The 12168-nt window shown below is 50.9% G+C and overlaps 1 protein-coding gene across 6 annotated transcripts in view; it reads left to right on the top strand.

Annotated features, from left to right (window-relative positions):
• Window positions 1-5007, top strand: part of RERE (arginine-glutamic acid dipeptide repeats) — a 175806-nt gene extending 170799 nt beyond the window's left edge. For all 6 annotated transcript variants that reach the window (XM_021417381.1, XM_021417380.1, XM_021417376.1 and 3 more), the window contains 3 exons: window positions 560-706; window positions 976-1156; window positions 2248-5007. In XM_021417381.1, coding sequence (XP_021273056.1) covers window positions 560-706; window positions 976-1156; window positions 2248-2281 — 362 coding nt within the window. In that variant the 3' untranslated portion in view covers window positions 2282-5007. The remainder of the gene's footprint in view (window positions 1-559; window positions 707-975; window positions 1157-2247) is intronic.

Raw genomic sequence — 12168 nt, 5'->3', positions numbered from 1 at the left:
ATTTTGTCAGCTCAGCTCAGCTTGAGGTGTTTGCTAAATACCAGGGCGCTCTGAACTGGGGAAAACATAAGCAATTAAATGCATATATATGGGTACACATACAGGAGAGAGATCTTGCAATACCAAACAAAGGTAAGAGCAGGCTTTTTTTTAAGTTCTCGATATTGAACAGATTTCACTTTCTCAGTTTGCCTGCCCTGATCTGAGCAGGGCTGGTCAGCAAGCAGGCTCTGCTGCAGTGTGTGGGGATGAAAAGGGAAGCTGGGGTGCTCTTGTTATTTTATTTTTTGTCACTTGGCGGATTTCTTGTTCTCCTAGAAATCGAAAGCCTCGAGTTGTTGCTTTAACAATTAAGACTGTTTGGCAAGCAGATGTCACTTCAAACACTTCAAGATAGAAAAGTGGGTTTCAAATGGGATGGAGCTAAGCTCCTGGTAATTACACGCCAATTAGGCCAAATGCCGATCCAGCTCAAGTGGTAACAGGGCTTTTGATCTCCCAGCAGTGAGGGATGCTTCCCCAAGCAGTTGATTGCTTTCTTTCTTTCCTCCTTCTAAAGGTTCAGCAGGACCTGTTCACCCGCTGGTGGATCCGTTAGCAGCTGGACCCCATTTGGCGCGATTTCCCTACCCACCTGGGACCATCCCCAACCCATTGCTAGGACAGCCGCCTCACGAGCATGAAATGCTCCGACATCCAGTCTTTGGTGAGAGCATTTTATGGTCCTTGTTGGGGGCTGCCCTTTGATCGGAGCTGTCATCCTTTCTTCTGGGTCCTAGCGTTTCCTGGGGAGGTGTGGCAGTGGAGTTGAGCTGTAACTTCAAGTTACAACTGAAGTTGGTTTTTATTTGCCTTGTTTTGTTTGCTGTCTCGGTTTTAGGGGAGGTTACAAAAGGAAAGAAAAAGGCTTTGTGAGGCAGCTCTCTGCAGCCCTCATAGCAAAAGAGTGTAAAAGTGCACAACTCTCTGTTGTAGGTACCCCTTACCCTCGGGATCTGCCTGGTGCCATTCCACCTCCGATGTCCGCAGCCCACCAGCTGCAGGCCATGCACGCCCAGTCAGCAGAGCTGCAGAGACTGGCAATGGAGCAGCAGTGGTTGCACGGGCATCCTCACATGCATGGTGGTCATCTACCAAGTCAGGAAGATTATTACAGGTAAGAGGTGCCACGGGGGCTTTTGGAGACTCAAGGGTTCCTTCATCTTTCTCCACGTCCCATCTTTTTTTTTTTTTTTTCCTTGTGAATGAACGCCTTTCTTAGTGTGTGCTGAGATATTGTCCTGATGCACTTAGAGAGGCTGGTGAAGCTGCCTTTAAACCTAATTAGGGCATCGACGATAGGGCAGATTGAAAAGCTGAGCCCGCATTGTTGGCATGAGGCTTGAGTGCATTGAGTCTTGCATTGCAGGGTTACCTCCATCTGGGCTTTTTAGTGGGATTGTTGTTATGATTGCTGCTTCTGCATTGCCTCATCTTCCTTGAGAGCAGTAGAAGAGGAAGGTGGGTAAAAGCTTTCTGAACGAGAAGGGATAAGGAGTTCCATAAATCAGTGAATCTTAAAAAATTGACTGAAGGGAAAAGGAGATGGAATGTGTGAGTAATACAAATCCTGAATTAACAGCTGAGGGTGCCCAGGCGAATTGTGCGAGCTCTGTCTCCCCAGAATGCTGCAGAGTGTTGGTAGCGGAGCGGTTCTCTTCTCGGCCTGCCTTGTCTCACACCGCCTCATTTCTTCTTGGGCAGTGGCCACTGAATGATATGTCATCTAAGAAGCAGCCTTCAGCAGCTAGCAAAGGTCACTGTGTGTGTCTGCAGGTAGTAAGGATATGTAGGAAGCAGCATATTGAATACCTGCCTTGCACTGCTTCACTCTGATGTTCCTGCACTTGCTCCCGCTATCCGAAATCACCGGCTGGCCTTGTGCCACGGGGGCAGCCGGTCTGCCTGGAGCTGCCTGCCATTTCACTTGCAACTGCAGATAAAGCTCGAGCTCGTCGAGCTGGCACTCGTGATCTCGCTCACTTGTAAGGAGCGCTTCGGTAGCGAAAGGTCACGGCTTCCTCCCGCAGCAGACGGCGTTATCGCCGCTGTTACAGCGGTTCTCATTTAGTGCTGAAGGCTCAGAAGTCCTCCTGCAGCCTCTGTTCCCTTCAGGGCGCCCAGGTGAGGTTGGCAGGAAGGCATGCTGTCACCGAAGTGTCATGACACCTCCTTGGTTTGTTAAAATGAGTTTTCTTTCTCTTTCAGTCGACTGAAGAAAGAAGGCGACAAACAGTTGTAATAAATTATTTATTTGTAATGCTGGCTCTGGAAACCCCAGTCCTTGGGAAGGAGTGGAACATTTTTACATACAATAAGAGCTACAAAAGGAAAAGAATATCTTATAAAGATTTCTTTATATATTTAAAACAGAAACAACCACCCAACAAGTAGAGACTTATCAGCATAGCGTTCATTTGTAGAGAAGATTTCTCAAGACTGGTGTGGGTCTCCCTGCATGACAACGTATTCAGAAGCCTATTGAAAATACAGGACTGTGTGGAATATTCAGAGAACTTCCTGCAATCTTGGTTTTTTTTTTCCTTACTAGTTTGTTTTGAGTAGGTGCTAGAATCGGGTTCACAACACAAGTCACTGTGCGCGAAGAGACACTCAGTGCATCTATAGCTATTACAAAAAAAAACAAGGATTGCAAGTAGGTGACATAACAAGCTCTGAATCCAAGTGCTATAATAATAAAAATCTACTTTTATTTTAATACATTGTAGGAAATCTTCATAATTTTCAAGAGAGCTCAGTTCTGCAGCATGGCTTTTTAAGTCTGTAAATAACTTTTTTTGGGTAGAGGGGAGAAACGAAATGAAACAAAACTCCAGAAACGTTTATGTTGATTTTTCAGAAACATCACACGTTGTGAATTCCTACCTGGTATTGACAGAATACAGAGTTGATTTTTTAATAAAAAAAAAAAATATATATAGTTATCCCTTTAATTAAAGGGAACAGTGGGTATCAATAATTTCAAATGGGTAAAAGCTTGAAATTTGGCTTGTTATCAACAATAAGCATTAAAGGGAGATGCAGGGATAATGTTGCAAACGACTTGTTTCTGTTCTTGGTTTTTGTTTCTTCTGTTAGTGTTACATCTCTGTTCTGCAGCTGGTTTCTGTTGAGTTGGGTTTCTCAGCAGTGCAGGCGTCCCTTGGAGCTCGCTTACCCTTCTGATGCCTACTTCAGGGTTAATCCTCAGCGTGGCCATCACACACCTCTTCCCTTTCACCTTTTGAAACTTAAATCTGACGACATTGGTTTCAGGCTATCCCCGATAGGATAACCGAGAGTTCAAAGAAATAAGCTGTTGTAAAATCTCTCTTTTAAAATGCTCCATGGCTCGAATTAGCGCAGCCAGAATTTCGTACTGTGCACATTTTTGGAGGTTTGCTCTCCCTGGCCTCTTGTGTTCGATGCATTTTTAAGAAAGGAGGACTGGACAACTTGGTGAGTGTCCTTAAAGCTGTTTTGCAAAGACCGGTCTGCATTTCTCTTGGACTGTTTTAATTTTGTTTTTATAAGCAAATACTTTTTAACTGCCGCAAGCGTTCTGTATCTCAGGAACTTACCGCTTTGGGATTCATCTCATACATGGACAGTAATATTTACTGACTCCAACGCAACAGGTCCGTGCAGAAGAACTCCTGTTGGCCAGTTCCCATGTGGGTGGTGAGAGGAGAGGAGCACGCAGGAGGCCAGGGAGCATTATTGTGGAGACAGCTCTGCTTACTGCCCAGGCAGAAAGGTTTTCCATGGTTTTTACTGTTTGGCCATATGTTTGGTTGGTTTTTTGGTTGTTCTCTGTTTTGTTTGGGTTTTTTTTTTTGCCGGAGCAGAGGCTGGGTGCAGCCAATGGACATCTGAATCTGCTGGCCATCCGCTTGCCCGTTGCCTCTCTCCGCTCATGAGCGCTCTCTCTCTGCCGTTGTAGCCTGTTCAATGTGATGGTTGTGTCATAGGACTGTACCGAGCCACGCTGGCTGAAGTTGTGGTTAATGATACGTTGTGATGGAAGGCGTGCACAGTGCTTCGCCCACGGCGCGGGGCTCAAGCCAGCGCCCCGAAGGCGAACGTTCCTACAAGATCCATTTACAAATTGAAACCTTGCATCGGGGTATTCCAGGCCCGCTCACAGCAAGAATACAGGGGGGAGAGACAGGAGGGTGATCTCAGTTGCTGACCTTTGCTGTGCTCTGTTGCAGATGGCGCGCTGCTAAGGAACGGCAGCAGCATTTAATCAGTTCCACCCCCTGTGCACGAGCTGTGAGGCTGTTAGCAGGAGCAGGCGGTGTTCCTGGTGCTGGGAAGCCGTGAGGTCAGCGTGGCACCCAGCGTGGCAGACCCCTTCGCTCCCTGCTTCGCTGGTGTCTGCAGTGAGCAAGTGAATGCCTCGTTTCTTCTGAGCAATATTTTTACCTTTTGCTTTAAACTTCTTTGTTTAAGGTAAACACCAATATTTGGTGGGGCTTTTTTGTTCACATCACCCAGCAAAAAAAAAGCACTGAAACCCTTCCATCTTAGACCTGTGATTAACTACAGCTTTGCTTGCAGTGGCTTTTGAAGCCATCTTGCTGTTCGATGCCCTGTTAAAACAACCCAGACCTTCGATTTTCTTCCAGAAATCTCTCTCTGTTTTTCCTCAGTTTTAAAAGTTTCTTTTTAAATTTTGCTTTAGTGTTTTTGAAAAGTCTCTCTTGTTCTGTGTCGTCATGGTTGAGCTTGTTTCACTGCACCGTTAAAGCAGAGTGTACATTCTGACTGCTACATTTATATATATCTTGAAGCTTAATGTATATATGAGTAGTTTGCCATGGGATAACACAGTGTAAACAGAGTAGAAACCCAGAAATCGTGACTTCTGTGTTCTCTCCATTTGAGTATTTTGTAATTTTTTTGAAATATTTGTGGACATAAATAAAACCAAGCTACACTACAGCAGCCAGGTTTTGCCTGCAAGCGAAATGTGTCTGTTGATTGCTGTGAGCAGGGAAAGTCTGCTTCCATCGAGGGCTGTGTGGGATGGCCGTCCTCAGTTTCAAAGCTCGTCTCGCCTCTTTCTTAGCTTTCCTTTTTCCTTCTTGGAGATTATTTAATGTTTTACACGCAGCGCAGAGAACAGTGGCACCGCGTCCAGCTGCACGGTGCGCTTTGCCCGGGGCCTTGCGATGCAACGTGGGCGTTTTGTGCCAGCAGCTGGGGAGGCCAATGGAAAGGAGTGAATGTGGAAGGACGTTTCCTTGCCGCCACTTCGGGGAGTTGCTGTCTGCAGTGCTAATGGTATCTTGAGCACAGGGAGTTCAAATGAAGCGCGTGGAAGAAGCTCTCCCTGCATGCAGCGGGGTAGAAAAGCAGAACGGTTCCCTCAGCTCCGCTCTCGTTGCACAGAGTGGGAAAGGCCGCGTGCTGCCATCTCCCTTCCATTTTGCTCATGGAACAGAGGTGTTGGAAGATAGGGAAGGGCAGGGCAGTCCCGATGACTGGTGAGGATGCGTCGCCTTCACGTGAGGTTGATAGTAACCGTGGATACCCCAGCAGCTGAGCTTTATTTGTGCCCCTTGTTTTCTGAGGGGGATTACTTTGTGCCAGTGAAGTCTTGGAGCACGGGGCTGCTGCGAGGAGCTGCTCTGTAACTCGCTGTCTGTTCATGGCCTCCTGAAAAGCTAGAACTTGCTTTCCAGTTGCACGCGTTTCAGTAGTGGCATACATTTGCGATGGCTGCCCTCTGTCTGTCAGGGGTTATGGTGTCTCTGTGTGTTCCGTGTTTGCATTTTTGTGATCCTAAGCTTTGGGGACGCTCATTAACAGGCCGCGGTGCTGCGCAGAGGGGATGGTCAAAAGCAAGGCAGCGTTCCGGGTCTGGGCCTGCTTTGCGTTTCAGGAACGACTGCTCAGGAACAGTTCGTTCCCTAGGTGTTTCTTCGAGGCAGCAAGGAACGAGGAGGGAAAGCAGACCAGCTTTTCAGGCACAAAAGCGGGCCGGGTTTGAGTGCACGAGGCGCGGGGCGGAGCTGTGCAGCGGGCGGGGCGCTCACGAGCGCCACCTCGCGGCACGGGCGGGAACTACCAGGCGCGATGCGCTCGCGAGCGCCACCTGGCGGCCGCGCTGCGGAGGGCCTGGAACGTTCCAGAGGGCCCGGGCTGGCAGAGAGCAGTGCCCCGCCGCGATGCGGGCCGCCGGGCCGGGGGGAAGGCGCGGCGTGCGGCCTGTTTTCCTGAGCGCGGCTGCGCTGCCTGCTTGCGGAGGGGAATGCCGCACCGCAGTGTCCCTCAGGCAGCCGACGACCCCGCAGTGCTGCGATGGACCCCCCCGGCCAGCCCCGTTCCTGCAGCGCCCACAGGTGAGCCGCGTGTCCGTGCTGGCGCTGCAGGCCGAGCCGCGTGCTTTGTTCTGTTCGAATCCCCTCTCTGTAGAAGGGTCCCTTTGCTCTGTGTATCTGCACGCACAGAGTTGCTGCGTGCACAACCTCCTCCTCGCCCTATCCCCAGCCACCTCTGCCCGCTTTCCCTAAGGGAGAAATCTGCAAAACCACCCCCAGAAAAGCAACGAAAGAAATCCCTCTGCACAAACAGGGTGCAGGGTGCAGGGTGGGTTTCCCTCCCAGTCCCTTCTCTGTTGGGCGAGCAGTGGGAGCTGAGCACAGGGAGGGCACTGTAAAGCAGCGCAGGCACTGCTTGTGCATCTCAGAGGAGCACGGGAAGCCAAAACGTGTAAATTTTAGGGCACCGAAGCCAGCTCAGCTTCGCTGTAAGCATGCACAGCTTCACTGATCGTTAACCAAGTAGCTTTTCCTCATGCCAAAGCGCACCCGGCACAGCGCAGTCATCGAAGTGAAAGTCTGGGAAGAGGTTTTAAAAAACGGGGCTTGTTGCTGTGGATGTCTTCGTTGGGTCTGTCCGGCGTCTGCAGGTTGCACTGTGCTCTGGGGCAATGTCACCTGGAGGAGCCGGGCTCTGCGGGGCGGTTGCTTGGCTCGCAGGCAGCCCCGTGCCACGCTGCAGCTCCAGGGCTGAGCGTCCTGCCCTGGGAATCGTGTGCATGGGAAGAAGTGACAGCGGGTTGGGGCATTGGCCTCGGAAAAGAGCTGTGCATGATAGCAGCGCTGCATTTCACGTCGCACGGGGACGTGGTTTTGCTGGAACAGACTGTTAATCCGATCTGTGAGATGGAAATCTGCCCTTGCAGCTTGTTTGAATGAACCTTAGTGGCAAAGTCCAGGCAATTCCAAGGAAGGGAATGAAGCGTTCGTGGCCCGGTACCGTGGTTGAATGCACGCCTTCAGAATGAGCAGCCACAGCTTCGTGGGGGAGCTGGCTTTCAGGTTGTGTCGCTGTATTGTCATCTAACCCTGATTGTTCTGTCCATCTTCTGGCCTCCCTCTAGTCTTCTCCACAGCCCTGATGCTTTTCTGTAGTAGCAAATAAAGTGGATGGCAGTAAGGGTGTTTTATGAAGCGGAGGAGTGAAGGAGCACAGCGCTGGGCTTCTTGCAGGAGCTGCGATGTGCTGCAGCACTGCGCCGTGCTTGGGTTTGGGGCTGGGAGGGGGTGAGGAAGATGAATGGAGGGAATTACTGAACAGTCAGGGCGTTCATTTTGAAATATGTGCCTTCTCCGGGTGCCCTTATTTTAATCTGTGAAAGGATCCACTTAGCCCCAGATCTGCTTAGTGCACAAAATCATGTGGTATCTACCCATGAGGTCTCTTTGCTGTTGCAGATGTTCCTCTAGCCATTGCTTGGGAGATGGTCAATGCAAAGGTATGTGAGGGTCACAGGTTGCAGGTATTGCTGCATAGACACAAGGGCAATGTGTCAGGAAGGGGGTGAGCAGATGCATCTTTGCAACTGCTTTAAAAGCGTGCACGTGTCTGCTGGTACGAAACGGACAGGGTTTGTAAAGTGTTGGGGCAGCTCTTATGTACTGATTCATGCAGATGACAGCGTTCAATTAATTAAAAGGGGTTCCTTGCCCCCTTTTGTCTGCTTTTTTTGGCTCTGCAGGAGGGTGTGTTGAACCTGGAAGGTTTGTAATCTGTTTCTGTCCTCCATCCATCAAGCAGCTGCACTGAGGCCTGCCCTGTGCTGAGTATTATTGCAGGTGGTATTGATTACCCAGGTGAAAATAATTTCTTTTCTTCCCTGTTCTAGTGGTTCGGTTTCCAACTGTGGTAACAGCTGTGCTGGAACGAAGCTGACTGATGGCAAGATGCGTATTCTTTTCTGTTAGATAAAGCAGTAAAGCGTGATCGTGTTGGTTACGCTTGCATCTATCGCCTTTACTCTTTTAAGCATTGCGTGCTGCTGGGGTACAACAGATTCGTGGTGTGAAGGAGCCTCTCGGTGCCAGCCCCACCGCCTGCTCTTGGTCACTCCCTGCTCTCTGCTGGGGGACGTGGTGCTTGGCAGCAGGGCTGAGTCTGTGCATTGCCAGCAAAGAGAGGGAATCATTCTCAGCCTGCGGATCAAACCTTGCTGTACCAAGTGGGGCACTGGGGCAGTTGGTGCTGGGTGTGCAGGGGTTGCAGCACACGTGGCCCTCGTTGTCTCTCCCTGCTCTGGGGTCACTGCTGGGCATTGCTTTGCTGCAGATGCTGTGAGTTCAGAGCTCGGTGTGTTGTGCTGGGACTTGCTGGGGTATTTTCCTTTCTTGTCCTTCTGCGCTGCTGAAAGCAGAGCTCCTGGTTTCACTGATTCCTTCTGGAGACAAACCTGGGGGCAGGAGCTGCTGGGAACATGACAGAAACACCTTCATCTAAATGTAAATGTTGGTTCCCCGCCTTGGGCTGCCTGTCAGAAGTGGCTACAACGTAATGGTCCCAATCAATTCATTCCCATCAAGAAACGGGCTTCTGTATGCGTATTGCAGACGTGTTCTGGGGTGAGAGGGCCACATTTGTTTTGTGAGCGGGTGCCTCTGATGGAATGAGAAACAGGAGAAGGGAACATGGTGTGAGGCTGCGGTGTGGGGTGGGTGCAGCTCGGGCTCTCGGGTTCGGTTTTGGGCAACCTCCCCATGTGGTCTTGGCAGCAACAGAGAGGACCAGCCCATGGCTCCAGGCTGCTGCCTTGCAGACAGCATTTCAGCATTCGTAGCACCTTCCCTAACAGCCCGTTGAAATCTGCATCTGTCCCATGGGGCCTGCATCAGTGGTTCTGTTTGGTTCTGCCACGAATCCCAGCTGTGTTCTGCTTTCCCTGTGCATGAAACAGAGAGGAAGAGGCTGACTCGCCCTAAATCCTGGTTCTTGTTTCCCAGCCGTGGGTGCCAGGGCAGTGTTCTCCACCTGATGGCAGCAGATGCTTGGGAAAGGACTGCAGCCCTCTCCACCCCTGGGCTGTTTCCAGGTCTTGCAGCAGTCGGTCAGAAAGAATTATTTAAAGTAAATTAATGAAGGTCGTCATTAGCCGTGTTTTGCGATATCTCTAATTAGCGGTGGCAAGCTCTTGGGGGTAGGAGCGGAGCCTCGTCCGTGCTGGGAATACCAGCAGCATTTTGTCAGTGCTGCAGAGAGCACTTTGTGCAGGAGTGCAGAGCAGCCACGGGTGAGTGTGTCTGTATGTACGTGTGCTGAATTGGTGCACGGTGCCACTTGTGCATGCACATCTGCCTGCAAAACGTGCACTGGATCCAGTCTCCATGTTGACTCCAAGCAGTGGAATGCCTTCTCTTTTTGTCCCAGTTTGTTGCCCTGCTTCTTCAGCAGAACTTGGTGCTCGTTTCGCTGGTGTCTGGTGCTGGGTTGTCTGCAGGCTCTGTCCCCAGGGGTGGGACACTTTTAAATTTCTTCTAGCCCATCTGTCTAGAGGTTGGTCACCGTGGTCTCTCCAGCCCTAGCTCACCTTATGGCAGAGTTTCACGACCTTTCTCCATAAGGCTCTCTCTCTGAGGATCTCTGGGATCTGAGATGTGGCAGCATCCCCTCCCAGGTGCAGTTACTGATGGCCAAGGGAAGCTCCAGCTGTTCTGTGTGCCCCCTCAGCCAAGTGTCAACCCACTGCCCACCAACCCCACCAGCCACACAGGACAGCTTAAATAATCACATCACTTGTTTGTGTTCCTTAGCAGGGCCTGCTTTGAGTTGCCTGTTGTGTGGTGCTGTATGGGGCTGGCCAGACTATCCTCGCCTTCCTCAATGGATGAGAGATGGCTGCTGTTAATTCTGTTTAGAGACCGAGTTTGCTAGGTTAAACGCAGTAGTCATTCTGCTTGCTGATACCTGGACTCGTGGGGTAAATTCCATCCGTTCAAGCGATGGCTTGGGGCAGTGTGTATGGATGCTGAACACTGGCTGTGAATTGCAAAGCACGTCTGTGTTCTGTCTGCAGCCACGTGCACGCGAGCTCTGGAGAGACACCCACCCTAATTAGTAGCCACGGGGGAAGGAGCTCACTTGTTAGGGCTAGGATGCAATAAATAAAACATCAGCTCGAGGAGGTGGGGAGCCAGGAGGCACAGACAGGGCTGTGCAGCAGCTTGCTGAAAAGGGAGCATTGCAGGGAGCCCGCAGTAAGAGGAGAGACCTGGAAACACACACTGCGTTGTGTTTGCTGCCTGCCCCATGGGGCACCCACTGATGTGCAGCCTTGGGAGTCAGTCCCATGCACATCACCACACTTCTCCCACCAGCAGAGAAAGGTTGCAGGACGTGCTAGGGAAAGGACGTGAGAAGTTTTCCTAACTGGCTTGTGTTTGAGCATTCATTAAATGAGCCCTTAAAGGTACCACTGTGGGATGTTAGTGAATGGTTCGGTGACGGTGTGTTCTTTATGGGACAGTTTGCCATTGCTTGCTCAGCCCTTCTTGGCCTTCAGAGCTTCCTCTTGTAGACTGGAATGATAGGAAGCATGCGTTGTGGTTGTATGCCATAGTAAGGCCCTTCTGGTGAAGGGTGAGGAGGGGGAAGGTTTGGTCTCAATTTTCAGTCTGTGGGTTCCAACGTGTGGCTCAACGAAAGGAAATTTCTCAGTGGGGAGATGTGGAGGTGTGACAGTCTCACCGTGTGCAGCCATTTGGAGGCGGTGGGAGCTCTGGTGCAGGCTGAGTCCGTGGAGCACCTAAAAGGAGAGCCGCTAGGTGGGGCAAAACAAGGTCACACGAGTCCTTGGAGGGCAGAAGAGCAGTTAAAAACTCATTTTGGTTCTTAACAGGAAGGCAACGAAGCGACTAAAAAGTGGGTGTGATATGTTGAGATAATCTAATACAAGAAGGAGCCCTGGAGGCAGAAGGAGCCATGCTTAAAACCATCCGCAGCCATTGGAAAGCCTTATCAAGAGCAGCAGGAAGATGGAATAATCAATCCCAGAAGGAGCGCAGTTCACTGCTGCAGCAGGCGGCGCAATGAAATATTTTGCAGCTTGGTGATGTGACTCAGATTGTCCAAAACCCGGCCGCTGGGGAAGGGAACATTGGCTTTCAGGCACGGATCAGTGCCACTTCTTGCAAGAGATGCATTCTGCTGCCACAGAGCCTTGCTGCCGGGCTGAGTAGTGCATCGTGGATGCATCGTGGATGCGTCGTGGATGCGTCGTGGATGCATCGTGGATGCGTCGTGTTACACTGGCTCAAAACGTGGAGGTTCCCTGTTGAGAGCTGCTGCACCCCGTGGTGTAGCTGCTGGTGGATCCCCTTCCTTCAGACTGCTCTGCATCGGGCTGGGGCAGGCTCCTGTTGGTTGGTACGTTCATGTTGGTGAGGCACACGGCTTCATGAGGGTTTCCCACCTTCTTAGCGAAGTCTGGTGCGTGGCTCTCAGGGGGAGGGAAGAGCTTGTTTCTCTGCTTCTGTCCTCGCTGTTTGTCCCAAGGATAAAAGTGGTAAAAAAAAAAAACATTGCTGGTATTTATGGTGTAAAATCCGTCAGCTGGTGACTCCCTGACATGGAATCTGGAGTCAGGATGGGTGTGTGGGATGGAGCTTGGCCTTCCCCCGGGCTCTGGAGACTCTGTGGCTTAGAAGGAGAAAACCCAGAGGTTTGGATTAAAGTGACCTTCCTCCTCCAAGAGCACAGCCTCCTCCTGGGCCGTGCTAGCCCTCCTTGTTGGCATGCACTCGAGTGGGGCACGTTGGTGTTGTGCATTGCACCGGGGCTGTTTCAAACACTCGTGTTCCTTAGGAATCA

Source organism: Numida meleagris, chromosome 20 (assembly GCF_002078875.1).
Source record: "Numida meleagris isolate 19003 breed g44 Domestic line chromosome 20, NumMel1.0, whole genome shotgun sequence".
NCBI lineage: Eukaryota > Metazoa > Chordata > Aves > Galliformes > Numididae > Numida > Numida meleagris.
Note: the sequence above shows the minus strand (reverse complement) of the source record. Positions and strands in the feature narration are given on the sequence as shown.